The sequence below is a fragment of the Peromyscus maniculatus genome, chromosome 1 (genome assembly GCF_049852395.1).
Source record: "Peromyscus maniculatus bairdii isolate BWxNUB_F1_BW_parent chromosome 1, HU_Pman_BW_mat_3.1, whole genome shotgun sequence".
NCBI classification, from domain to species: Eukaryota; Metazoa; Chordata; class Mammalia; order Rodentia; family Cricetidae; genus Peromyscus; species Peromyscus maniculatus.
In genome coordinates, this window is record NC_134852.1 from 118,024,144 (window position 1) to 118,049,523 (window position 25,380).

The following is a 25,380-nucleotide window of genomic DNA, read 5'->3' on the forward strand; positions in this document are numbered from 1 at the left end:
AGGGCCTGGGGTAGCAATGTTAGAAACTCCTTTTGCCTAAGGAAGGAGCTACCCTGCTGGGGCTGATTTGCTGGAATGTCTTTGTGCTTTGTCGACCATGATGTAGGGTTGAAGAATGAGGAGGTCCTGGTGAGCTTGCTTTGTTTATCTTTATAATGCCTATGGTAACAATGCCTATGGAAAGAAAGACTGTTATTACCCTTAAGGAGAATGTAATTACGTGCCAATGCCCTCTGCCATGTAATTTGCATAATCTTTTACAAGAAGTTGCCAGTTGGGGAAAGTGCTTGATTCCTGAGAGCTCCCAGCACCAATTCTTTTTCCAATGAAAATTAATGTATTTTGTAAAAATTTGACAATGTTTTATAGAAAATTTCAGGTCATGAAAAAACAAAAACAAAAAAAATGTTACTGATTTTTATCCCATGACTAACTGTATACAGAGAGAGTCTATTGCCACCATAGCCTTACCGAAATTTTCATTTAAGTTTTTTTCTGTTTAATTTTTTCTGCTCTTACAGACCTTTACAAGCTTACAGTTTTTGTCAATTTAATTTTCACATTTTTTGGTTTAGTTTTTGAATTTTCTGTGTTGTGTGCCAGTTTTCATTAATATCTTTATTATTGTTTTCTGTCCACTCTCTGCATATTGAGGTTAAGCCATGTCTGGTAATTATAGATGAGATAGAGGCTTATACCAGAATTTTACTTTTGTTAGTGAGATTCAATAAATGAAAAATTTGTATTTATATGTAACGAGGTTCATTGATTTCCTTGTTTTTGTTTGGGGACAGAGTTTTAGTCAGATAGCCAGGCTGGTCTGGAATTGAAGATGCCCCTGTCTCAGCCTCCCAAGTGTTGGGATTACAGGCTTGTGTTAGCACACACAGCAACTTTTCTTTTGGCTTTCATTATCTTGTTTGAATTTTTCTCACAATATTTAAAAGCTGTATTTAAATGATTTACTTGGGGATTCATTTGAGCATGTGAGTTTAGTGTGAATTTTTGTTTTGTTTCCTCCTCAAGAAAAGGGCAGTGAAGTGTGTCATGTTTAAGGCAGACAGTTTCTGGAGCCATATGCTGGATCCCATTTGTATCAGTTACTTTTCTGTTGCTGTGATAAAACATCATGACCAAGGCAATGTACAGAAGGAAGGGTTCATTTGGCTGAAGGTTCAGGAGGGTGAGAGTCCATCGGGGTAGGAAATTGTGGCAGGCAAGGCAGGAGGAACAGCCCAAGCAAGAAGTGGAGAAAGCTATCCCCAACCACACACTTCCCTTCTGCAAGCCTGTGCCTCCTAAGCCTACCCAAAAGAGCACCACCAACTGGGGACCAAGTATTCAAATCTGTGCCTGTGTGGCACATTCTCAATTTGTGTGTGTGTGTGTGTGTGTGTGTGTGGAGGGGGGTTACATTCTCATTCAAAACACCACACCATCTATGGAGGTTTGCCAAGTTGATGTACTGAGAACATTGTCCTTCAGGACTTTGACGTTATGAGACATCTCTAAGCAGATGCTCCCTACGCCAGACATATTTGATTGCCTTTTCCTTCCCATACTTACTGTCAGAGTCAGATTCATTCAAAAGGTAGAGAATCAATTAGAGAGGAGCCAATCAGAGTGTTGAGCCAGGTGCTTTGAAACTGTTTAAACATTACTGACTGTTCTTACTCACACTTTCTCTAATTGTAACTCTGAACTATCCCTTGCACTGGATAATAACAGAAGAGCTAGCTATTTTGTATCAGAATTTTACCTTTGTTAGTGATACTTTTTTTTTTTTTTTTGGAGCTGAGGATCGAACCCAGGGCCTTGTGCTTGCTAGGCAAGCACTCTACCACTGAGCTCAATCCCCAACCCCTAGTGATAACTTTATAAGTGAAAATTTTCTACTTATATATAATGAGGTTCATTGACTTGTTTTTGTTTGGGGAACAGAGTTTAGTCAGATAGGCAGGCTGGTCTCAAAATTCAGATGCCCCTGCCTCAGCCTCCCAATTGGGGAACTGGTTAAAGGAACGCTGAGTTGGAGAGCCACTTACTTTGTACTTACTAGGCTGAGCATATGTGGCCCAAGGTACCTCATGCTGTGTTTGGTTTGGCTTAGTTAGTCTTCCCTGGTTACTCTTACTCCCTGTTGAGCTAGTTGCCCAGCATGCTAATATGAGGAGGCAAATCAGAGGTCACACCCTAGTAGGAATATGCCCATGGTGAATATGTACAATACCAGAATCCAGTCTGGAAACTGCTTACAGTCATCAGACATGCACAGTCCTCAGCAGGAGGTTTGGTTCTCTTGAATGTTTAGTCAAAACAGAAATCCCCTGCTGTCAGGAATGTGCTTGCTAATAAAGTACACAATTGTGAATGAGCCCTGTGCTCTCCTCAGCCTTGGGAATGACACATTTGATCATCTCAGTTACATTGCTTTACTGCAGCTTGGAAAGGTGTATTGAGCATGACAATGTGGTTTCACATCTTTTCTCTTCTCAGAAGGATTTTTCTAGTGTGCTCAGCCATGGCCCTGGCAGAGCAGATGGGAGATCCTGCCTCTGAAAGATGGCAGGTCTGGGTCTGATTCTGCAGAGTGGAGAGATGTACAGAGGAGTGGGTGGGAAGATCCTCAAGATAAAGGCCCCTATATCCTGATTGCCTTGAAAAGGCCACAGAACAGGAATTTTCCAATTATAATCTCAGGAGCACTTAACTTCCCTCCTTCAGAACGGAAATGTCCCTCTGATACATAGAATGTTTTCCTCAGTTTCCAGAAATAAAAAAGTGAATAAAACGAAAACCTATACACATGTGAAGCAAAAGTGATAAAGTAAACATTGATATCGAGAGAAATTCTCATGTTAAGAAACAAGCATAGGGCTGAGGGTGTGGTTCAGCCAGTAACAGGCCTGCTGCGCAAGCGTGAGAACTTGAATTGAGATCCCCAGCTCCCTCATAAAAGCCAAGTGTGGTGGCACATGTCTGTCTGCAACCCTAGTGCTGGAGGGAGGGGAATAGAGATACACAGATCCTTGGAGCTTGGTGGCCAGCCAGTCTAACCAGTTGGTGAGCTCAGGATTCCGTGAGAGGCCCTGACTCAAAATGTAAGGTAATAAATATACAGTGCAAACACATGCATATGCCCACACATGAGTACAGGCACATGTAAAAAAGTCAAGTTAAAAAGCTGGGTATGGTGGCTCGTGTTTATATTGCTAGCATTTAAAAGGTATATTGCCAAGAATTCAAGGCCAGTATGGACCACAGGATGAGGCCTTATTTCTAAACACTGAAATAAAACAAAGCAAATTATAAGCCAAAATGCCAGAACCCATCAAGAGCAGTAAAGGCAAGAAGAGATAGACTTCATACAGAAGTGAAGATGTATATTAATATAAAGTGAGACACATGAACTCACTGTAAAAAGGATGTCATTTCTTACTTATTTTATATACTGTACTGACATCAATAAAGACAGCATAAATCTGATGCCCCTGCTGGAAGGACGTAGACATACTGTTTAAGGGGTCTTGTCAACTCAGAGTCTAAGATTGGCCACCACACCGTAAAACCTGAGCTGTGTAGTGTTACCATTCATATGTTAACTTAATAGAAACGTTGTGAAATGCCACCAGTGGTTCTGAAAATGCACATGACAGTGCCAGTTGTAAATTGTGGAGCTGATTCTGTCTTATTAATTCTTATAATGAAATGAGGGCTGGTGATGTAGCTCTATTGTAGAGTGCTTGCCTAGCGTGTATAAAGGCCTGAGTTCTATCCCCAGCACTGCATAAAGTAGGCATGGTGGTGTACACCTATAATCTCAGCAGTCCTGAGTTGGAGCAGACAGAAGGATCAGACGTTCAAGGTAATCCTTGAATATATTGAGTCTGAGGTCAGTATAAGCTGCATTAGACCCTGTCTCCAAAAAAAAAAAAAAAAAATAGATAAGCATTAGCAGTCAAGCTAGAAAGTAGAGTGAATGAAGTTCTATATCTTAAAAAGTATTACAGAGCTATGGGTATATGAAGAAGTGGTCAGAGTGAAAAAGTACTACAGAGCTATATTTCAGAATTCATTTAAAATTTTTGAATTTTGTGGCAGATTTCATTATGTTAAATTTGTAATTTTTTACAATGTTTTCTCATTCCAAATAATCCCTAATTCTATATTCAAATTTTATATTTTCTATTCAGAGGGTACCCCGATTTGTACAAATTCTAGTCTTATAAAACCTGAATCTGTACCTATTTGAGCCCTGCTGAAAGCTAAGCTCTAGGCTAGGAGTGTTCAGTATCTATCCCAGTATTGATTTTAGAATGCTGGCTTCTTTCTGGTCCTTTAAGGAATTCTCTGTTTAAGGACAGCTTAGCCAGGTATTCAAAAAGTTCTTAAAACCATTCCTTTGTGGTAGGGGGCAGCTGGCTCTAGGTATCCAGGACTTCTGTGTCTACCAGTTCAATGAGGCTGGACAATGTAGGTAGTCCTACAACAATTGCATAGACTCACTGTACTGAATCTGCATAGACTCTTTTCTTGTTACTCCCTAACGATAAAATGTAACATTTTCACATGCCCTTTGTGTCACATTAGGTGCCGCAAGTAATCCAGGTATTATTTAAAGTATTTGGGAGGATGTGTGTAAGTTCTATATAACATAAACACTACATTTTATATTTGGGGATGGAGTATGGTACCATGGAGAACTGTTCTTTGCTAGAAGGGAATATCTCTGAATAACTAGTCTTCTAGATCCATAAATCGCCATTTATATTTAAAACCGAATATGAAATTTTTTTGTCCGCCCTTTTCCATGACTCAGTTGGGATTTCAATTCTGCCGTTACATTCACACTTCAAATGAAAAATTGATGCCCTTAAGAATGGATGGTTTTTAATACCTAGTTGTCTTGTCTAGGAACATGACCTAGCTCTTTATTTATTCATGTCTTCTTTTATGTGGCTCTGTTGAGTGTTGCAGCACCATCACCCCACTGAACCTCCATCTCAGCCAGAGAGTGTCCACCCTCCTTAAGGCAGCTCCTAGAGAGGTTATGATTCTAGTTGGTTTGATAGGGATGTTTTTCATTGTTTTAATAAAAGCTATAGTATAAGCTGTATTACTTTTATTTGTTCTTACCTGAGTAATCTCTCAGATTGATGTTATTAATAAGCACTGATAGTCAGATATGTACATGTATGCATTTCTGTTGATTATAAGGGAAATGCCTCTAGTATTTCATTAATAAATAAAGTATTCACTGTTATAAGTTAGAAGAGCTTTGGCTTGTGTTTTCCCTCTTTTTGTGTTAGAGAACAGGTTGTCTTTTCCTAGTCTCCCAAGCATTTCCCAGAGTGTTGAGTCTTACAGACAAAATGATTTGATCATAAGGTGTTCATTGTGCATTTCTGGACCTGTGCGCAATAAACAGTCCCCTAGGGATCATGGAGGCTAACCCATACTCAGAAAAGCTGCAGTTGAAACATAAAACCTGTTATTAAGGTGGCTCTAGAGCCTTACAAACATGGGTGGTTTGTGCTAGAATGCCATTCACCTTGTTGGTTCTTTTTTTAAAAAGAGTTTTTATCTGAGGCTTTGTACTATGCTAAGCCCCAGGTTCCTTATAACAGAAGCATGCTCTTCTTCTGCTTCCCAGTGATGCCAATGCCCCTTTTGCCCAGTGGAACACAGAACGTGTATGTGCGTGGCTAGAGGATTTCGGTCTAGCTCAGTATGTGATTTTTGCCAGACAGTGGGTGACATCTGGCCATACACTACTTACAGCTACCCCTCAGGACATGGAGAAGGTAAGGGCTGAGCATGAGAAGCTGACAGTGCATGGGGACTAGTGCATGTGTAGGTGATGGCTTCCATCTACTCCATATACACAGAGGGTGGACAGGGAAGGCCTAGATTCCCTACTGCTATAGATTAACATCCCAGGGCACTGTGCCAAGATCGACCACCACCCTCCATCTTTGTATCCTGACATGACATCCTCTGAGGATCAAGTTGTCTGCCAAAACTTGACATGTGGTCTTCATCTTTTGCTTTCAGGAGCTAGGGATTAAACACCCCCTCCATAGGAAGAAGCTGGTTTTAGCAGTGAAAGCTATCAACGCCAAGCAAGAGGAGAAGTCCGCATTGCTAGACCACATTTGGGTGACACGTAAGGACAAGTGTATATTTATTAAGAATGTTTCTGGCCATTCTGAAGGGCAAAAGAATTTCCCATTGAATATATGCCCCAAAGATGGCAGCATTTTTATGAAAGACGGGTGGATTCGTAATGCTTTGGGATAAAACAAGGGCCTCAGAATGGTCATTTGTTGCTTTTCCCCTTGGCACCCACATTGTCTGTTCTCATAAATCCTAACACATCTGTTTTTGTAGGGTGGCTTGATGATATTGGCTTACCCCAATACAAAGACCAATTTCATGAATCGAGAGTTGATGGGCGAATGCTGCAATACCTAACTGTGGTGAGGATTTTCCCTTCAGTATTTCTGTTGTTGTAGTGAGCCTTCAGTCCAGGTGTCCCGATGGTAGTCATTTTAAACTTGGTTCTCCTCCCTTCCTCACATTCTTAAGGTCCTAAAATAGTATCACTATTACATAAGGCATGCCAAATGCCAAAGTACAAACCATGGTGGTAAGTGAAGATGTTGAGATGTCTCTGAGCACCTTTCTGAGATGTGGAAGGTGTGTCTGTGTTTGGTCAGGAAAGAATTGCTGGACTCTTGTGTCACCTTAGAAACTAGCTTATCAACCAGAACCTTTCTCTTCCAGAATGATCTACTCTTCTTAAAAGTCACCAGCCAATTACATCATCTCAGCATCAAATGTGCTATTCATGTGCTACATGTCAATAAGTTCAACCCCCACTGTCTGCACAGGAGGCCTGCTGATGAGGTGAGTGAGTGTACTAGTTGTCTAGGAGGCCCTGAGTCAGGACACCTGAAATATCCTGTGTGAGAAAATGAGGATGGCATCATCATAGAATGCACAATGGTGCTTAAGATTCTGGTACCTATAAGTCCCCTATTGCCTATACTTTGTGTCTAATGGTATTGTCACTGAACTGCTGATCCCCCACCCTCACTCAGGGTAGTTAGCCAAGTCATCATAATGGTCCAGTGATTTGTTATGACATAAAACATGGGGAAAAGGAAAGACAGTAAGGAAACATGGTGTCAGAGGAGGCAGAGGAAGCAAGGTCCAGGGGATCAGAGAGCACAGGGTTACGAAAGTACTCAACAGTTCAGAGTGTGTTACTCTTCTTGCTGGTGCAAGATTAACTAGCCTTCAGGCTAGGCTAGACATAAAGGATCTTACTAGAGGGGAACTAGTGTCAACAAATGCAAAGGACCACATATGAGTAGTACACATAGTAATGTTCTATAAACTTCAGGACTTCCCTTTGGGCCCCAAACTGAAGGTCTGTGGATCACATAACAGACCTCCTCTGTTATGGGTAACTGGCCTGACTCTAGTTCTTTAGGGATTTAAAATGCCTACCTTTGCTTTGTGTCCTCTTACTTCCTTGCTATTTAACAAATAAATCTTGCAAGCCTTCTTCGTGAGTGCTGAGTCTTTTGAAGCCCACAAGGCCATGTGAAAACATATAAACATTACTGTATTTTATAAAGACTGATTTTATTTGTGTGTGTGTGTATATGTCACATATATGTGGGTGCTCACAGAGCCCAGAAGAGGATGTCTGATCTCTTGGGGGTAGAATTATAGATGGTTGTGAGCCACCTGGCTTGGGTGCTGAACCTGGGTCCTCTAGAAGAACAGTAAGCACCTACAGCTTCAATATCTTAGTATGGATTTCCTTAAAAGATTTGCCCATGCCAGGGAGTACTTTTGCCTAGAAAACACTTGGCTCATAATTGGATCTTTAAAATTCTGTTGGATCACTGAATAAAAACCTATATGTCGGCCGGGCGGTGGTGGCGCACGCCTTTAATCCCAGCACTCGGGAGGCAGAGGCAGGCGGATCTCTGTGAGTTCGAGGCCAGCCTGGTCTCCAAAGCGAGTTCCAGGAAAGGTGCAAAGCTACACAGAGAAACCCTGTCTCGAAAAACCAAAAAAAAAAAAAAAACAAAAACAAAAACAAAAACAAAAAAAAACCCTATATGTCTTTATGTATTTCTGCCAAAATTAGCCAGAAGATTAGGGCATAACACGATAATGGAGTCAGATATTTAAGTTTAAACATTGCAGCAAGATTCAATAGGATCCTAATTCTTTAGAACTGGGCAGGCTCTCAGGCAAGTGGCCTGGTTGGCTTGGGTTGCTAGGCCTAAGAACCTGCTGCTCTGGTGAAGCATCTGGGACAAGACTCTTGAGAGGTGCTGACCCCACACAGGACAACATGAAGCCTAATTTCTCCACTCTCCTCTATTACAGAGCAACCTTTCTGCTTCAGAAGTTGTGCAGTGGTCCAACCACAGGGTAATGGAGTGGCTGCGATCTGTGGACCTGGCAGAGTATGCACCCAACCTTCGAGGGAGTGGCGTCCATGGCGGCCTCATTGTGAGTGGCTCTGGGGCTAGCCCACATGCCTTGGTGTGAACTGGGGCATTCCCAAACCACCTTTCTGTCCTGGTTTTGTTTCTGTTGCTGTATTAAAAATACCCTGACAAGAAGCAACATAAGGCAGAAGGGGTTTATTTTAGCTCGACTACCGGCTTCAGTCCATCACTCCAGGGCAGTCGAAGTAGCAGGGGCTCAAGACAGCTAGTCACATGACATCTGCAGTTCAGAGGAGAGGGTGAACATATGAATACTTCTGCTCAGTTCCTTTCTTAACTTTTACACCACCCGGAAGCTAGCTCATGAAATGGTACCATCCACGTTCAGGATAGGTCTTCCCACCTCAGGCCAACCTGTTCTAGGCAACCCCTCCTTGAGACTCTCCCCAGGTGACTCTACTGTGTCAAGTTGATGACTAAAGCTAACCCTAATACTTTGTAGGGGCAGGGCAGTCTAGTAAAAAAAAAAAAAACGAGGTACTTCATGTGAACCATTTTACAGAATTTGAGATCTCAAAGTATTTCTGGTTGAGCATTACTGTACCTTACAGAAAGGACCAAGATGGCTTCTGCACGAACTTCCTCAGCTTCAGTCCAGAGGGTTCCAGTTAGTCTGGTGATTGCATTAGCTCAGTCCTGAACAAGGCAACTCCACCTGTTCCCAGAGGAGCACGGGGGCTGGGGAAGTGAGGGGGAGGTCACCATACGCAATTTCCTGATTGCCATGATATGATCTTTATCACTACCTAGCTCTGTCAAGTGTCAAGGCCAGAAGGGAAGTGTGGAGGTGGTGGCCTAGATGCCATCAGAGAAGACTGGAAAAGAGCCTTATCACAGAGGCCCATTCCCTGCTCGCCTGTGAAGATGAGGTTGTCTGTCAACAAATGTGCTAGTCTGCTCAAAGCCAGGCCTTGTGCTGGGGAGACAGAGTGGGTGGGACACAGAACACAGCTTACATTCCAGAGGCGCCCAAGGCCCAGGGAACAAGTTCTTGCTGTCCCCTCTAGGGCCCTCTACAGTGGTCACTGTCTAAGTTTGTCTGTGTTTTCTTCTTAGATCCTAGAGCCACGCTTCACTGGAGACACTCTGGCTATGCTTCTTAATATCCCCCCACAGAAGACGCTCCTCAGGCGCCATCTGACCACCAAGTTCAACGCCCTGATTGGTCCTGAGGCCGAACAGGAAAAGCGAGATAAAATGGCCTCACCAGCTTACACACCTCTGACCACCACAGCCAAAGTCCGGGTGAGCTGTCGGAGCCTTTGTGGGTGGGTTCCTGTGGCCTGCCTCTGAGCCTTGTGTTTGGCAACTGTTAGTTCAGTGCCTGGACCCAAACCAATGAGTGCAGCCCTATATGAGGAGCACGCTTGGTTTTTGCTGTCTGTTCCTGAGGTCTGTTTGTCTTTAGTAGATCCATTCCCTTCTTGGCCTAAGTCCCCAGGAAAAGAGCACAGGTTTCTGTACACAGGAAACATGTACAAGAAGGAGCTCTTCTTGAGAAGCTGTTCTCTACTCGAGTTCTGCCAAGCAGATGAGTGCTGGGTTCCCTTCAGACAGGCCCATCTGTGTGCCACAATGCCCTGGGGTCTTGCCATCTTGCTAGCACTGGGAGTGCTCCCGTAGCAGCTGGTCCTGCTTATTGTGTTCTGTGATGAAGCCACCATACAGCTGACCTAGTATCATCCAAGCACTTGTCTCTTTCTCTGGTCTCTGCATTTTACAAAGTCCAGCTTGAGTCACACCATCCTCAGTCTGAATGAAACTAAACACAGGTCCACAGATAACTCCAGAGGCCTAGCTGAACTCTTCCTGAGCAATCATCCGGTGCCTGTGGACTAGCCACGCCTCCTATTCACATTCCACTCTCTAAGGATGTAGGATAGGTAGTATGTCTTCGGGAGTCCAGCAGAAGCAGTGTAAGGTAGGTGAAACTCAGGCAAGGAAGAAGACCAACCCTGGGCTCTCCAGGGTCCAGAGGTCCTCGGGGCTCTGGGTGTTCCTCACTCATATGCTAGCAGCTGTGGTCAGACAAGTCCCCTGTGCTTGACCTCAAGTGCAGACAGTAGCTTTCCAGGAAACCCCTCTGTCCATCTTGGGAAATAGGAAGTCACTTTGCAGGGGGCAGCAGTCCTGAGTTTTGGGCACAACCTTGGAAGAGCAGCTCTCAGTGTTCAAGGTGATTCATCTGTCAGCCTTGCTTCAGCAGAAAACATGTCATCAAGAACTCTGCTTCCCACAAGCATTTTCATTTCTTTCCTCCTGAGCTAGCTCCCAAATATATTGTCAGTCACATCTGCACACTGACCTGGGAGCTCCTTTTCATCATCTTGTATTTGCTGTTTCAGCCCAGGAAACTCGGATTTTCACATTTTGGAAACATGAGAAAAAAGAAGTTTGACGAGTCTACAGATTACATTTGCCCCATGGAGCCTGGCGACGTGACTAATGACAGCCACAGGGTCTACGGTGTCTACAGGGGCCTCAGTCCCCTTGATAACCATGAACTAGATGGGCTGGACCAGGTGGGACAGATAAGCTGATGCCCTGCCGACTGCCTTCTTTGTGCACGGAGAGCTTGCAGTAACACCGTGTGTCACCACATAACTGCACTTCACCTCCATCCTTGTGCATTTGTGTACCTTTGGGTTGGTCTGTCTACACCCCTTCAGGATGGCCAGGATATGCAGTTACACAGCTACAGAAGGGACAGACTTTGGGGACTATAGCCAAATGTGGACTGAGGGGAAATCACCTGAAGATATTTGTACATGTTGAGTAATTCTTAATATCCATATTTCAGCTGGAAACATGTGAGCAGAGGGAGGCCCAGAGATGCTGGGCAACCCCAAGAGGCTCAGCTCTCAGACACTGCCCCTATGCTCCAGCTGAGGGAAGAATCCAAGTGCCTTAGGCCTGTGGCCCATAGAGTCTTAGCTGAGATCAAAGCAACAACAGAGGGTATTGTAGGCCATGATGATAACATAATTTGATTGTACCTTACTATGGGTGGCCATTTCTTTCTGGTAATAAAAACAGTATTTATGTAGAAAGCATGAAACATCTTTAATTTTGTTGGGGGAAGAGAGCCCGGCATGGCTGGGGGTAGAGTGATAACAACTACACCAATTAAGGGCCAATAGCTTAGGATTCAACCAAGGGAGTGGAGCATCTGTTAGAGGAGTCTGTGGCCCTGTTACCTTGCTTCATTTCCCTCTGTGATGCTTAGAAGCAGCTTGGGTGTCATGCACACCCTGGCTAGAGGTCACATCTGTCACACAGACCCTAGGTGGTTTTCCGTTTCAGCAGCATGAGCCTCAGAGTGAAGGGTGGGGAGGTGACTAGGCAGCCTTTCTGTCAAGACTCTGCTTTTCCCATCTTACCCACTTTTTGTCTCCCGGAAGAGCAGAAACAGAGCTGCTCTCTTGCTTTAGACACTGACTAGCTGGTAATGGGCCCGCCAGATGGGCTGTGTCTGGCCAGAGACTAACCAGGGAAAGATGTGTACTCTGCCAGTCTGAGCTCCTGCTCAGGAAATTCCAGTTTGGGCCTGGCCGGCATTTGACTCCTGGGTCCACTGGGCTTCCTCCACAGAAGAATAACAGCAGTGTTACAAATATCTGGAAGTGAGGGCAGGGCCACTGGCCCATTATGGCATTCTGATTCTGCCTCAGGTACAGGCAATGCTTAACATTTGGCTCTTAATATACACAGAAGACTCAGCCATGGTCTGTTATCCAAGACTGCCACGTCCCCTGAAGTCTAGCTAGTGAGAGAAGTGGGCACAAGCTTGCCAGGTGGCAATACTAGTGTTTGGTTCTGGGACCCAGGGCCACTGAATGGCCAATGCTGTTGGAGAGCAGCTCAGGCCAGGTTTTGTGCCCTGTTGGTCATGTCCTAGTGAGGAACTGCATGTACCTGTTTTCAGACCTTGCATGGAATTGTATTGCTGTTGAATCTCTGTGTGGCCTCTTGCAACTCCCGTCCCCTTAGTGGACCTGAGTTTTCCCTGCTACAAGGGTTGCCCTTGATGCCTCCAAGTCTGCAGCATCCAGATAAGGAAGACCGAGTAGGCCAGCAGTGCCCAAGGAGAAGGAAGGCAAGAAAAGGAGGCTCCTGTGCCATGAAGAGGCAGCAGCCTCCTGATGATGTCCTTAGACCACAGCTTTGATATCTGGGGGTCCTGTGCCTAGAAATCATCCTCTGTCTAGTAGTAATTTGGAGGCTTTCATCCCTGAGAAGTAGCTGGACCACTGGACATGTGCAGAAGGCTGCTTCTGACACGTTCTGCCTGTGCCCTGCTTCTCCACACAGAGTGCTGATGCTGAGTGTGGCTTCAGCAGAGCATGTACATACAGTGCAGGAACTGAAACTGCATGTGTCTCATCAGCTGTCACTCCTTGGGGCCTCGAGCACACCATGCCCACGCTCCAGGGAAGAATGTCCTGGAGAGGGCAGGCCTGAGTAGAAGGGGCTTTGCATGCTGCTGTCCCTGCAAAGCATAGGCTTCATTCCTGTGTGCTGATCAGGCTGCTGCCCATTTTACAGATGGTACCTTCTGAAGTCACCGTGACACAAATAGGGCTCCTCTCCCAAGACATCCACCGCCTCACGGTAAGATTCCAACCACCTTACTAGTGAAGCCCAGTAAGCTTGGTGGGGTGATATTCATCATGGCCACAGGACAGGAAAGGATGATGCTTGATAGTGGGTCAGAGCCTGAGCCAGCCCTGAGGCACACAGCAGCTGAAAGGCCTCCTCCATTGGCCCGTTGCTGGGCTCTGAGCCACCACAGGGCATTGGAGGCTCACAGGTCTTTCATCAGAGTCAGCCTGAACATACAAGGTGCTGGATCCTTTCCCTGGTCTCAGATCTGGTAATGATATAATGGTGCTCAAGAAGTTCTGGGTCAACTGTCCAGCCAGATCAAAGTGCTGGCTCACCTCTAGCCCAGTGACTAATGTCCTGCCTTCTTGGCACAGGAGAAACATGCATTCCTACCACTCCTCTGATATCATGAATATGTTCTGCAAGCTGGGAGAGCCTGCCATGCCCAGGAATACTAATCAGTCCATGGCGAGGCAACTTGGTCCCAAGGAAAGAAGAACAGATTTGTGGGGGTGGGGGTGGGTGTAGGAGTGGTTCAAGTCATTGCCTTTTTTTTTTTTTTTTTTTTTTTTTTGGTTTTTCGAGACAGGGTTTCTCTGTGTAGCTTTGCGCCTTTCCTGGAACTCACTTGGTAGCCCAGGCTGGCCTCGAACTCACAGAGATCCGCCTGGCTCTGCCTCCCGAGTGCTGGGATTAAAGGCATGTGCCACCACCGCCCGGCCCAAGTCATTGCCTTTTACTAGCTCTAGGAGCCTAGGTATGCCATTGTCCCTCTGAGACTGGCTTTAGTTATCTGTAAAGCAGGGATAATGATAGCCCTCTTGTAAACCACATGAGAAGACCAGAAATACCAACAAATGCCCCCCGCTCCCCCTGGTTAAAAAACTGCCTAAAGGCAGGATGGAAGAGTCTCTTATATCTAAGCAAGACTACGTCAATGCAACAGGCTTTGTCCCTTGGCTCATACAGGGAAATGTCTCTGTACAGTCTTGGGTGTGATCTCCAACAAACCTTTGCTGGTCTTGAAATAATAAGTTTACCTCTAAGATGAAAGGCTTAGTTTTATCTTGTGTATATGTATGTACTGGTGGTGGGGATTTAACCTAGGACATTATGCAAGCAAAGCAAGTACTTGTGTACTTGTGTACACCAAGCTTCACCCCCACCCCATTTTTACCTTAACATTACTGTCTGTTCAGCACTCAGTGCGCAGACTCCCTGGGACATCATAGCTTTGCAGGTCAGTGGTGTGGAGATGGGCCACTCCCATTGTCCCTCTGTTTCTTGTGCAGACGCTGCAGGATAGCCTTGCCCTATAGACGGTTAAACTGTCCTTTTGGCTATGTTCTTACAGACTCTACTGAGCCAGGACCAACTACTGAATGACTCTCCTGGCTGTCCCTGATGCTGATGACTACAGATGACATTCTTCATGACTGAAAGAAAGCCCAGGGAGGCATGCGTGGGACCTGAATGTTTGCCTCAGTGGGGAGTTGGCACAGAGCCATCTACAGAACCCAGATGTGGCTCTTTGGGGTACCTCAGATGTAGGTGCTGGCAGAAGCAAAGGCAGAAGGATGAGACAGGTGCCCAGAGGTTCCCTGTGTACTTCAGCATCGTCAATGATCGCTTTTCACTACATGGAGCTTTTCTACCTTTTGTACTTTTATATACAAACTGCAGACACTCTTGTAGAGAGGGAAGTGAGGTATTAAATGCAGAACAAAGGCAATGAGCTGTTAGTTCATAAAAGCCTCTGCTTGGAGGGAAAAAAAAAGGTGTGCAAATTGTTCTGATTGTCCTGCAGTGGCTGATTGAAGTTGCGGATGGGATGGGATGGGGTAGGGGATTCTCTGGGGCTACTTCATAAGAAGTATGTATTTTCACTTCCGGGAGCCTGGCCCTGACAACCAGGACTCCTGTCTCGATCCTCTAGCAGCTTCTGTCCACCTGTATCTGCAGTGGGTGTCTGAGCAGAAGCGTTCCCAAGACACCAAGGTGACATGACACACTTTCCCTCACCAGCCTCAAGTAGTGGCTGATCAAATACCTCCCCTAGTGGACAGTCTTAAACACAAACTTTCCCCCCCTGTTATACAAGCCAGTTCTGTTACCTTGATACCTCCAAGGGAGGCACCCACTAAACCCTCGTTCCCTCCCAGGCTGTGGCTGTTCCAGTTCCTGTTTTGTTATCTGATCGCTGCCCATGACTTTCTACTGGTCCCTCACCACCTTAGTTGGTCCCTGCCAGACATTCCCCACGCCTGTCACCTTGTCACCATTCTGCTTTGAATTCGTTAGTCACAGAATGCTCACAGATGGGCATGCCAGTCCCGTTCCATCATTCCACCAGCCTTTGTTGAGTCCACTGATTTGTCTTTGCTTCACCCCGTTTATTCTTTATTCTGGTTCCAAGTCAACTCTGCCCTTTGGGTGCTGTCTGCCTTTGCCGCCGAGATGTTCACAGCCCGCTTTGAGGTTATGTGCCATTTTGCCATGCACTGGTACCCTCTGCATAAACCCGCTGAGCCACTGTAGTCTGGGTGGGCTAAGTGAGTTCCAGTTGTCGGATTGCTTTTGCAGTATCCTTGGTCTTCCGTACAGAGGTCATTAGCCCTTTCTCCTCCAGTTCAGAAAGCCCAAATGTCTTCAGGCTTTGTCAGATGTCCCCTGGGGGGGGGGGAATCACCCCCTCCCAACTAAGAACCATTAGACAGAAAAATAAGGTCAGAGTGGAAGGAAGGCCTAGGGAAGGAAAAATCCATGAGGTTGAGATGAGTCCAATGGGCCTGGAGGCGTATGCCTGTCATCCCAGCTACTAACAGTTGGGAGGCTGAGGCAGGATGACTGTGGCTTCACAGACGACTTGAGCTACCGAGTGAGTTCAGTGTCAAGTGGGGCAATTTAGTGAACGGACAGGAGTGCTTTCCCTTGGGCTTTCCCCACGGATACACTAAGCTCGACTGAGTGGATCAAAGTGTGAGTGTCTCTCCCAGGCCTGCCTTGAAACTGTTTGGCCCCCTGTGGATGAGCTTCAGGGGTACAGCAGAGCTCCCTGGAGCCATATTCCTCTCCTCTCTTTTTTTTTTTTCTTTTTGGCGCCCTCCTCACCCATGCACATTGAGCAACAGACCCAGCAGTGAGTTCTAATACTGCTGCTTCTATGCTAGTTTTTATGAAAGGAGAACAGACTTAGAATTAAACAGACCCAGGTTTAAAGCCAACTCTGCTACCCACTGTCTGAATGACTTGGGGGACATGTAACTAACTGTGTCTGTTTCCTCCTGTGTGACTTAGAGAACAAAATCTCCACAGAATCTCTGGCCTGTTCGGAAGGATATATGAAAAGAAGTTGCAGTGGGCTTACCCACTGAAGAAGCAGAGCAGCAGTGCGTTATTCTCACTCTGAACAGCAGGTGGCGGTAGCAGTCCTGTATCATGTAGGTTGGATTTGAGGAACAGCTGCTGGGTATGGTGAATTGTAAAACTTAAGTCTAACCATGCCTACCTTGGCCCAGTACCAAGATGGAGTCTGTCACCTAGAGAATGCTAAGATATAAATATTTCCCCATGTCTCCATCTGCTGTACAAAATTCAGGGACTAAGGAAGGGATTCCTACTACCTACTGTGAATTTACTGCCCTTACATACAGGTTTTTAATCCTATTTGTGTCTCAAAGTGTCCCACATGGGAAGGAAGAACACACAAGGCCTTTGCCCTCTTGTGAGTCATGCCTTTAAAGTGGAGAAATGAAAAGAAGGTTCATGAGTGGTTAGTGGGAGTGATGGAACCCCATTTGGATCATGCTGGAATTCTACCCAGGCAAGTTCTGGCTGCCCAGTCCCTACATATTCATACATTGTGCACTAAATGCAGAGCAGTGCAGTTTATTACACTAAGCCATGGAGAAAGGCATCATCCCCAGCCTCCAAGCCTGGAAGCTCAAAAACTACCTTGTCTTTTAACATTCTTTGAATTCTTAGGTCCACACCCAGGAGACCAGCACCATGCCCAAGCGTACATTGGAGAGGCACTTAGAAAATACTGTAGTTGAATAATGTGAAGGCAAACTCACTCTGAAACAGGAAGAGGGACCTGCCAAGGAGCATAGGAGATATTAATAGGTAAAAATCATGTCCTTGGTATAGCCAAGCTGCTCCAGGCTGGGGTGAACTGCCTCCTGGATCATAGGTGGTGGACCACACACCAGGATGAGTGTGGCTTCCCCAGGGGGAGGGAGGTGCTTCTTGATCATGTCAGCAGTAACAAATCCAGAGCTGTACTTCCATCCTGAAATGAAGCAAAGCAGGGAAGATGCATGGTTCTGCGTTTGCCCTTGATGCTGGAGACCAGGGTGACCTACAGAAGCTGAGAAGTCCACACTGCTGGTTCCCACAGATAGGGGGTTCCAGCCATCTGCAGCATTGCCTCCAGATTCCAGGCTCAAGCCTTGGACTTAGACTCAGGATGATGTCTCTTTGCTCTAAGCACTGAGTTGAGTGGGGATGTTAGGTAGAGGTGGGTGAGGAGGTCATATTGGTATGGTGGGGTGTTTGTTGAGTTGGGCAGCACCGTCTGCTGGCAGCTTGAAATATGCCAAGACAGATATAGATCAAGGAAGCAGGTGATGTGCCCTGCATGATACAAGGTGTGTGGTTGTTCCTGGGTGCTAGCTGAGGGCTGCAGCAGCTGGCTGAGGCTGAGCATATGAAGACGACTGTCCAGAACAGTTTGGTGGTAAATGGCAGAGTAGCCATGAGCAGTACAAAAGGGTAAGGGGCCAGTGGTCATATTAGGTGAAATGTGCTGACTGTGGGGGGCAGGTGTTCAGGTAGCCTGGTGGCTCAGGGTCTATACTCAGTACAGTGTGGGGAGTGTAGAATTAGCACCTACCCTTGACTCCCCTTTACAACCTGCTGCACACAATCTCCTCCCATCAGATTCTTGCATGCTCTATACAGACCCAAAGCTCTAAGGCTCTTTTGGAGTAAACCTTAAAGGCAAAAACAAGCAAACAAAACCTAGAGACTAGTCTGTAGGTGTGTCACAGGGTGGAAATGGCTCAGAATAAGAGAGGGTAACATGGGCATACCAACAGGAGGCCTGTCCAGGGTATACCACACGTTGAACTGGTCAAGGTGAGTTGTAGCGATTTCTTCCAGCTCCTTTCTCAACAAGATATCCTCTTCTGTCTAGAAAAGAAGCAACATTACAATGGTCCGTCCAGGAACAGCCAGTATGCCCACCTAGATTGAACACGTGGGCCTGTACATTCACACCTTCATTGCCACTGTCCTAGCTTGAGAGCTTGCCAGACTCCAGGGCAGACAAGGTCCTGTTCCTCCTGCACACTACACCCTCTCTCTGTCAATATAAAGAGCTGGTGGGGCTGAAGGGTGAGGTAGAGGTACCAACAGCGTATCTGCCCTCTAGCTGGAAGGACGGCTGCATAGACCCTGTGCATGCAAAAGTCTCCACTCATTTTCTTGCATCCAGGGATCAGGTCTAGCAGGCCCAACAGACACAGGCTTAGTGCAGGTTGGCCTTCCCTAAGGAGCCAGGGGAGGATGGTGCTGGTGATGTATAGAAGAAGAAGGTGGTCTGTGTTTACATGTGAGAAAAGGGGGACAAGTCTCCAAGAGAATGCCTAGGCCTGGATCATCAAACCCTCCATGTCTCTTCTCCTAGGAATGCTACTTCTGGCATGGTTTCATAAAGTAAAAGTTATCAGGTCAGGCCCAGTTACTCATAATTATTGTTTATGACAAAATCTGTAAAGAACCTGAATGAAATTTTGGAAAAATTTCACTTTGATTCTGATATGACTATTTAAAGTTAGTGAGTGGAAGATGCATATGTGATACTACTAAGTGTAAAAGTATATGTTATATCCAGTATATGCTATGTATTTATTGGATTGGATATATATGATTGGATATATCATATATATAAATACATATATATACTATGTATTTATATATATGATATATCCATATATACCCATATATAAACACATAGTATATATTGGGGAAAAGATAAAAGTATTCATATTCTTCTGAATTCCTCAGAATTTCCAGCAGGAACATCCATTATTTAATATTCAGAGAAACAGAATGGGAATTAAGGAGAAAGCTCAGTGAATTAAGGAGAAAGCTCAGTGTGTGGAGTGGGTCTATAGGGAAGATGCCAGAGTTCAGCAGAAACAAACAAAACAGGCCTGGCCTCAGCTTCTTCAGCCACTAGCAGACTTTCAGAACCTACTAAGCCTCCCACAGCCCAAGGCACCCAAGCAGCATGTTTCCAGGCAGTGGGAGGGGAATGAATTCATATAGAGCCCCAACTCGGGGAACATTCCATGCTACTGTAGCAAGCTCTGGGCTGACTCTGCAGAACTGACCTGGTTGGCAAAGAGAAGGGACATCCTGGTCCCATCACTGGTGTTCTTTGTGATGTGGCGAATAAGCTGCAGCATGGGAGTAATGCCTGGAAAACAGTGGGCAGGCCAGCTTTCTACCATCTCCAATGCCTCCATTTCTGGCCTTCAGCAGATTAGCAATATCATTTAACCCCGATTCTACCATTTTCCCTTCTGTTCCCCAAAACCCAAAGTAAGGAAGAACCTTCATTTTGGTGTTCCTTTTTAATGCAGCAGAAGGTCAAAAGCCCCCTTTTTGAGACAGGGTTTCACATATCTCAGGCTGGCCTCAACTTACGGTGTAGCCAAGTATGCCCTTGAACTTCTGATTATCTCAAGTTCTGGGATTACAGGCATGTGCTACCAATGCCTGTTTTTATGTGGTGCTGGGGAACCCAGGGCCTCGTGTGTGCTAGGCAAATATTCTACCAACTAAGCCATATCCTCAGCCCTTTTTCTATTGCAAGAGGGCAAAAACATTCTGTGTGTTAGTTCTTGTCCTTGCTTACATAATAGAATTAATGGCCAGTAAATGTGATAGTATTATAATTGCCTGTGATGGTGCCTAACACCCTGTGGGTTATTAATCCCTGAGGGTTCATTCTCAAGGGATTTGGAGAGTCAGACTGGAACTGATCTTCCACTATTTAGGAACCACCCAGCAAAGCCTGCCCTGCCTGGCTTCTCAAGAAAGGTTCCCATGGCTCCTGGGGAGTCACTATGATGGTTGCAGAGGAACAAGGTCAGAGTCAGTATCTGTTGCCACATTGACACTACCACAGCTAGGGAGCAATTGCTTGTACCACCTCTCATAGGGTCAAATGACTCCCAAATTAGAATGGTCTTAGAGGAACCCAGAAACCTCTTACCTGTTCCCCCAGCAATCATTCCCAGGTGATGAAACAGTCTGTTTTCAGGCTCACTCATTTCGTCTACTTTGACTATAAGGGAACCTAGAAACATAGAGGATGTTTATGACTTCTATAGCCTTTGGCTGGCTGCCTACAAAAGACTTCTGACTCTTAGGAGGCAAGATCAGCTAAGGTTGTAGCATTCCAAGCCAGAGAATCAGACACAGTATCTTCATTGGCCACCAGTGTACAGAGTGGAAACTGAGGCTAGGCATCCATTGGCTATCTGGGTCTTTTCTTAGGCAAGCTTGGAGCCTTGTAGAGCCTCCTCCATGACAATGGTGAAGGAGTGAGTAAATGGAAAATCTGGATGAACCAATCAATGTGGAGTCCTTCCACCATTTACATCAGCAGGCACCTTTCATTTATCTGTGCCAGAGACAGTAATGAGGACATTCTAGATGAAGCATAAAAGCTTGTGAAATAAATATGAGCAGTGATAGAAGTCATTATAAATGCATTCACGTGAATGAATGTGTGAAGACTTGAAGTACAAGCCCATGTGCTCCAGGGCTGAGGAAGACCACAGTAAGATCACTGCAGGAATCTCCCAGTTTTGAGAGGAATTGCCCAACTGTGAGATCCCACTGAACAGCACCTGGTACCTGGCTCATGGTAGAACAGGCGCCCTGTGGGCCCTCGAAAAAGGATGGTGTCCCCAATTTCCATGTTCTCTAAGTACTGAGTCATCTTTCCCCCTTCAGGATACCTGGGGTGCACGTTTTTGAAGTATATCTGAAAAGCAAGCACAGGTCTTTATGCTCCCAGGCCTTTGGCTATGGTTGCACACAGCTGGAAAGTACATTTGCCTTCAGAAGTCATGCAAGTGAACACTGCCACACTCACTGTGAACAGTTGTTTTAGTTTTATTTCTGTCCCCACAATAAAATACCCTAATAAAACAACTCATGGGAGAAGGGGTTTATTTTACCTTACAATTCAAGGTTAAAGTCCATCATTGCAGGGAAGTCAAGACAGGAACTTAAAGCAGCTCACCACATCACATCCAAAAAATGTATGCATGCATGCCTAGTCATGCTCAGTTTATTCTCTATGCTTACACAGTTCAAGGTCTTCTGCCTAGGGAATGGTATCACCCACAGTGGGCTGGGTCTTTCTACATCAATTAATATAATCAACACAATCCACCAAAGACACTTCCACAGACCAACCTGGTATAGACAGTCCCCCATTAAGACTCTTCTCAGGTGATTCTAGATTGTGTCAAGTTGGCTATTAAACTAACCACAGCAATCCTTTGAGACACTACAGGGTTAATTGTAGCATTGCTGATAAATTAGACTATTGGAAAGTGCTGTCCAGGCCATAAGTCCTCTCAGAGAAAAAGTATTACTCTCCATTCTACCACCCTAAGGATACCTGGGGGCTCCAGATAGCTGGATAAGAGGTGGGCATTATTTACCTTTATAATGAAGTCCACAAAGCCTTGATCATCATCACTAGAAACAGGAGTGTAAGCCCTGATTACCCATTGATCATTAATTTGGGCCAAGAAATGGACATAGTTACCTACAAAAAAAAAATCAAATGTTGATAATCAAATAGAACCCAGAAATCCCCCAAGATTCACTTTGATAACAGCTGCCTAGCTATGATCACACTATAACTCTTGGAGTAAGACTTAATTAAAGATGGAAATGGATACTAAAAATATCAGAAAGGAGCCAGGTGTGGTAGCTCATGCCTATAATCCTAGCACTTGGGCATCAGAGACAAGATTGAATTGAGTTCAAAAGTAACCTGGGCTGTAAGTTGCAGTCCAATCTATGCTAAGAGCAAGAACTTGTCTCACAAAAGAAATCAGAATTTTTTTTTTCCCATTTAAAGAAAACTACAGTCTTCACAAAGTTTTTTCTTCCTAACCTGAAGTCTGGGAGGGAGTCACCAGTATCCCATCTCCGTCTCAGCTTAGAACAGGGCTTAGCCTTATGGGTTCTGCAGGGTCTCAAGACCTAGACAGTTCTGTTTCAAATAAAGCAACAATGTGTTCCATCCTGGCCATTGGTTCTGCTGAGAAGCAACAGGGACATTTACACTGTGTGTTTGCCTGTCCAGAGTAGAATTCTATGGGCCTGGAGGGCTGAAGACTTAGGAGTTGAGATTGTAGCCCAATGTCAGATAATGAGCCAGATTGAAGGCCAGACTTCAAAGACCAAAGCAATTAGTACTGAGGGGAGGAGCTGCATCAAGGGATGCTAAAAACTAGAGGCAAAAGAAGGCTCCAGGCTTCTACTTCAGGTGGAGTAGAAATTAAGTATGCCTGGAAAATTAGAAATACAGCTAGAAGTGGAAACTGAGAGAGACAGAGATGAAGAGAAGGCAGAAAGGAAGGAGGGGGAGTGGGGTGCTTGAGGACAGAGTAGCTAGTTCAAGATGTTAAGCAGTTTCATCTGGGTCTTGGAGGAGTTCCTGGAAGCTGAGGTGCAAACTTAATAGCCATAGCCTGATTGGACACCAGGGACACTTGACAACACAGGCCCAAAGCAGCAACTTCCTTCCAAAAGCTCACCTGAAACTGAGAACCTAGAAGTGAGTTACTGCATCCCTATGCAGAATGGAGCTGTGTTCCTGACCCAGAGCCCTACCTATAACTATCTTCACTTCAGCTGAACTGTGAAGCATTCGCCATTTTTCTGGCATACTCTTAGAGGCCACTGCATTGCCTTGTCCCACTGACCATGCTGCTTCCACTGGGGCTGAAGGGAGAGTAGCTCAGAGAAGTCTCTAGAAATTCTATTTCTCAAGTGGCTTTTGGTTTCATACTGTCCCCCAACAGGATGGTGACAGGCTAAAGTAGAGGAATAGAAAGCCCAGTGACATAGCACTCTCATGTACAGAGCAGTGAAGGCCAACAGGCTTCCTTGTGTTATAATTTCATCACCTATCAGAGTTGCAGTCACGACTTTCTTTAAAAAGTAGGCCATCAATCAGACTGTCCACTAAGAGGCAGGCAACAAGGCTTCTCTGCCCCACACCTGTCCCTTAGGTCTTCCACCTCAGGAGAGTGGACTCATTGTCTAGAGTAGTTACTGATGAAACGAAAAATGGGACAACTCAGAATAAAGTCTTAGACCTCTGACTCTAGGCTTACTTCTTTTCAGTTCTCCTCAAGATACTAATTTTATGACAGGCAAATGGAACAATGAAGACACTGTCCTTAAGTCCTTCTGCCTATCTCCCTCCATTCATGTGATCCAGGGTTATTTCAGTGTATCCTCCGTATCTCATGAGAATGAGAATCCATTTCTAATAGGAACTGAGCATCCCAAAGACCCACACCTGGATTGCCACCAAGCACTGCTCACCTACAGGGAGCCCTAAGACATGGTCCGGTGAGGGCAGTCCAAAGCGGAACCTTCGGGTGTTGTGGTTGATTTGCTAGTTAAAAAAAAAAAAAGGTTCTGTTGGCTCTCTAGGAGTTTTACTGTGTGGCCCAGATCTTAGAAAGTTGATCCATTTGTCTCCGAGGTGACTGCTCACCCCACCTTCCCAGCTAGCATTCTCACCCCCCTGTCCTCTTTCACCTAACCAGGGGAAAGTTTAGGTGACCCATTACCTCCTTCTCAATCAAGGGCAGAGGGTACTCGGCTTCAGGGTCCTGTAAAGTGATGCGACCTTTCTTCTTTAAGTTTATTTGCTTCAGGATCGTGAGAATCATAGTGACACTGACGACACCAAGGGCCAACAGCAGGCACCTGTCCTAGCAGACATAATGTGAGTACAGACCTCAGATCTCACCCTTCCTGGGTTAGACAACTCCAAGCATGGCTGGTCTTATGTCTCAAAGGAATAACAGAAGGAAAGGTATTAACACAGAAGGCTGCCTGTGGGGACCAGAGGACGAGAGGTTAGCTGTAGGTCCAACAGGCCTCCTGGACAAGGCCTGACACCTGACTAGAGTGCTGGTCTCTTCAGGCCCTTCTTGCCCACCTGCCTCCATCCTGGCTACAGCCAACGATGGGGAGCAGTGATGACATTAGTTATAACAGGTCCATCTGAGAGATAGCTGTGTTGTCCTTGCTAGGTGGTTGTGGCTAACAACAAGGCTGGAGACAGGGCTTACCTCTCCTGAGACTTCCCACTCACTTCAGATGCAGCTGTAGTGGAGTCCTGAGTGCCTTTGGGACTCAGCAGCACCTTCCAGGGCTGGCAATGTAGGCCAACACCCATCTGCCAGAGGTGTGGCCAACTTCTCCACAACAGCCCTCAACTCCGCCCCTTCCCTAACAAGGCCAGTTTGTTCACATCCGGACCTGTTCCAGAAAGGTCCGTTGTTGCCCAGTCCTCTGGCCGAAAGGCCAAGGGTTCCCACCAGCTGGGAAACCGCCTGTGAGTCCTGCTGAAGCCATCGCCTGCCGCTGCCCCCAACCTTGGATTCTTTCCTGCCGGCGCCTTTCCAGCGGAACCCACCAGGAGCCAGATGCCCAACTAAATCCTCGATCTGACATATTCAGGCTTCTGTGTCTCCTGACTGTGACTCTGGCACCGGTCCAGCCCTGAGCCTCCGCGGCTGGCCCTGTGGGGATGGACTGCATACTGGCCTCCAGATTTCCTATTCATGATAGGGCTCCCTCTGTATCTTTAAGTGTCCCTGCGCATCCCAGTGGCCTTGGGGAAAATTCAGCCTCCCCAGCTTGTTAACACCCTGGCAAGATGGAGAAAGGGGTTGCTGTAAACTCATTTACGGTGCCAACTGAAGAAATGAGAGCCACAGCCTAGAGGAAGAGCACTAGCGTGACTACATGTCTAATTTAACATGTCTCCTGAGCTGCTACCATGAGCCTCCCAGAACCAAGTGTATGCAGGGTGGGACTGACTGCAGCATGTCGTGCCCTCACTAGTTGGAGACAGGTAAGACTCTATAGGAGACAGGATGAGAAGTACAGCTTA

At 45.8% G+C, this 25,380-nt stretch overlaps 2 protein-coding genes across 4 annotated transcripts in view; one reads left to right on the forward strand and one right to left on the reverse strand.

Annotated features, from left to right (window-relative positions):
* The window catches only part of Ppfibp2 (PPFIB scaffold protein 2), a 153,902-nt gene extending 139,159 nt beyond the window's left edge, over positions 1-14,743 (forward strand). The window contains 10 exon segments of the mRNA XM_076549819.1: positions 5,654-5,804; positions 6,055-6,166; positions 6,391-6,479; positions 6,787-6,909; positions 8,413-8,538; positions 9,594-9,782; positions 10,883-11,059; positions 13,083-13,148; positions 14,497-14,531; positions 14,533-14,743. Of these exon segments, the coding sequence (XP_076405934.1) occupies positions 5,654-5,804; positions 6,055-6,166; positions 6,391-6,479; positions 6,787-6,909; positions 8,413-8,538; positions 9,594-9,782; positions 10,883-11,059; positions 13,083-13,148; positions 14,497-14,531; positions 14,533-14,566 (1,102 nt within the window). The 3' untranslated portion in view covers positions 14,567-14,743.
* A 216-nt stretch (positions 14,744-14,959) lies between these two features.
* Cyb5r2 (cytochrome b5 reductase 2) lies at positions 14,960-24,925 on the reverse strand. 3 transcript variants are annotated; one of them, XM_076549847.1, is made up of 9 exons: positions 24,744-24,925; positions 24,047-24,190; positions 23,796-23,868; positions 21,893-21,999; positions 21,075-21,204; positions 20,428-20,511; positions 19,541-19,626; positions 18,236-18,335; positions 14,960-17,433 (listed from the first exon to the last, which is right to left on the reverse strand). In XM_076549847.1, the coding sequence occupies exons 1-9, from the start codon at positions 24,837-24,839 to the stop codon at positions 17,261-17,263; spliced, it is 993 nt and encodes a 330-aa protein (XP_076405962.1). In that variant the 5' UTR covers positions 24,840-24,925; the 3' UTR covers positions 14,960-17,260. The 3 variants fall into 3 exon arrangements, with proteins under 3 accessions (XP_076405962.1, XP_042137448.1, XP_006991833.1); XM_042281514.2 differs by lacking the exon at positions 24,744-24,925 and adding an exon at positions 24,554-24,711 and having other exon boundaries at positions 24,047-24,185; XM_006991771.4 differs by lacking the exon at positions 24,744-24,925 and adding an exon at positions 24,554-24,680.
* Positions 24,926-25,380: the final 455 nt, after the last annotated feature.

What these genes read in the sequence shown, in the direction of transcription:
- Cyb5r2 (XM_042281514.2), bottom strand. Translation starts at nt 24,660, where the DNA reads ATGGGTGTTGGCCTACATTGCCAGCCCTGGAAGGTGCTGCTGAGTCCC. An exon ending in TGCCCTTGATTGAGAAGGAG is followed by an intron (nt 23,869 to 24,046) that starts GTAATGGGTCAC and finishes TTTTTTAACTAG; the next exon opens with CAAATCAACCACAACACCCG. An exon ending in TTGTGGACTTCATTATAAAG is followed by an intron (nt 21,205 to 21,892) that starts GTAAATAATGCC and finishes CTTGCTTTTCAG; the next exon opens with ATATACTTCAAAAACGTGCA.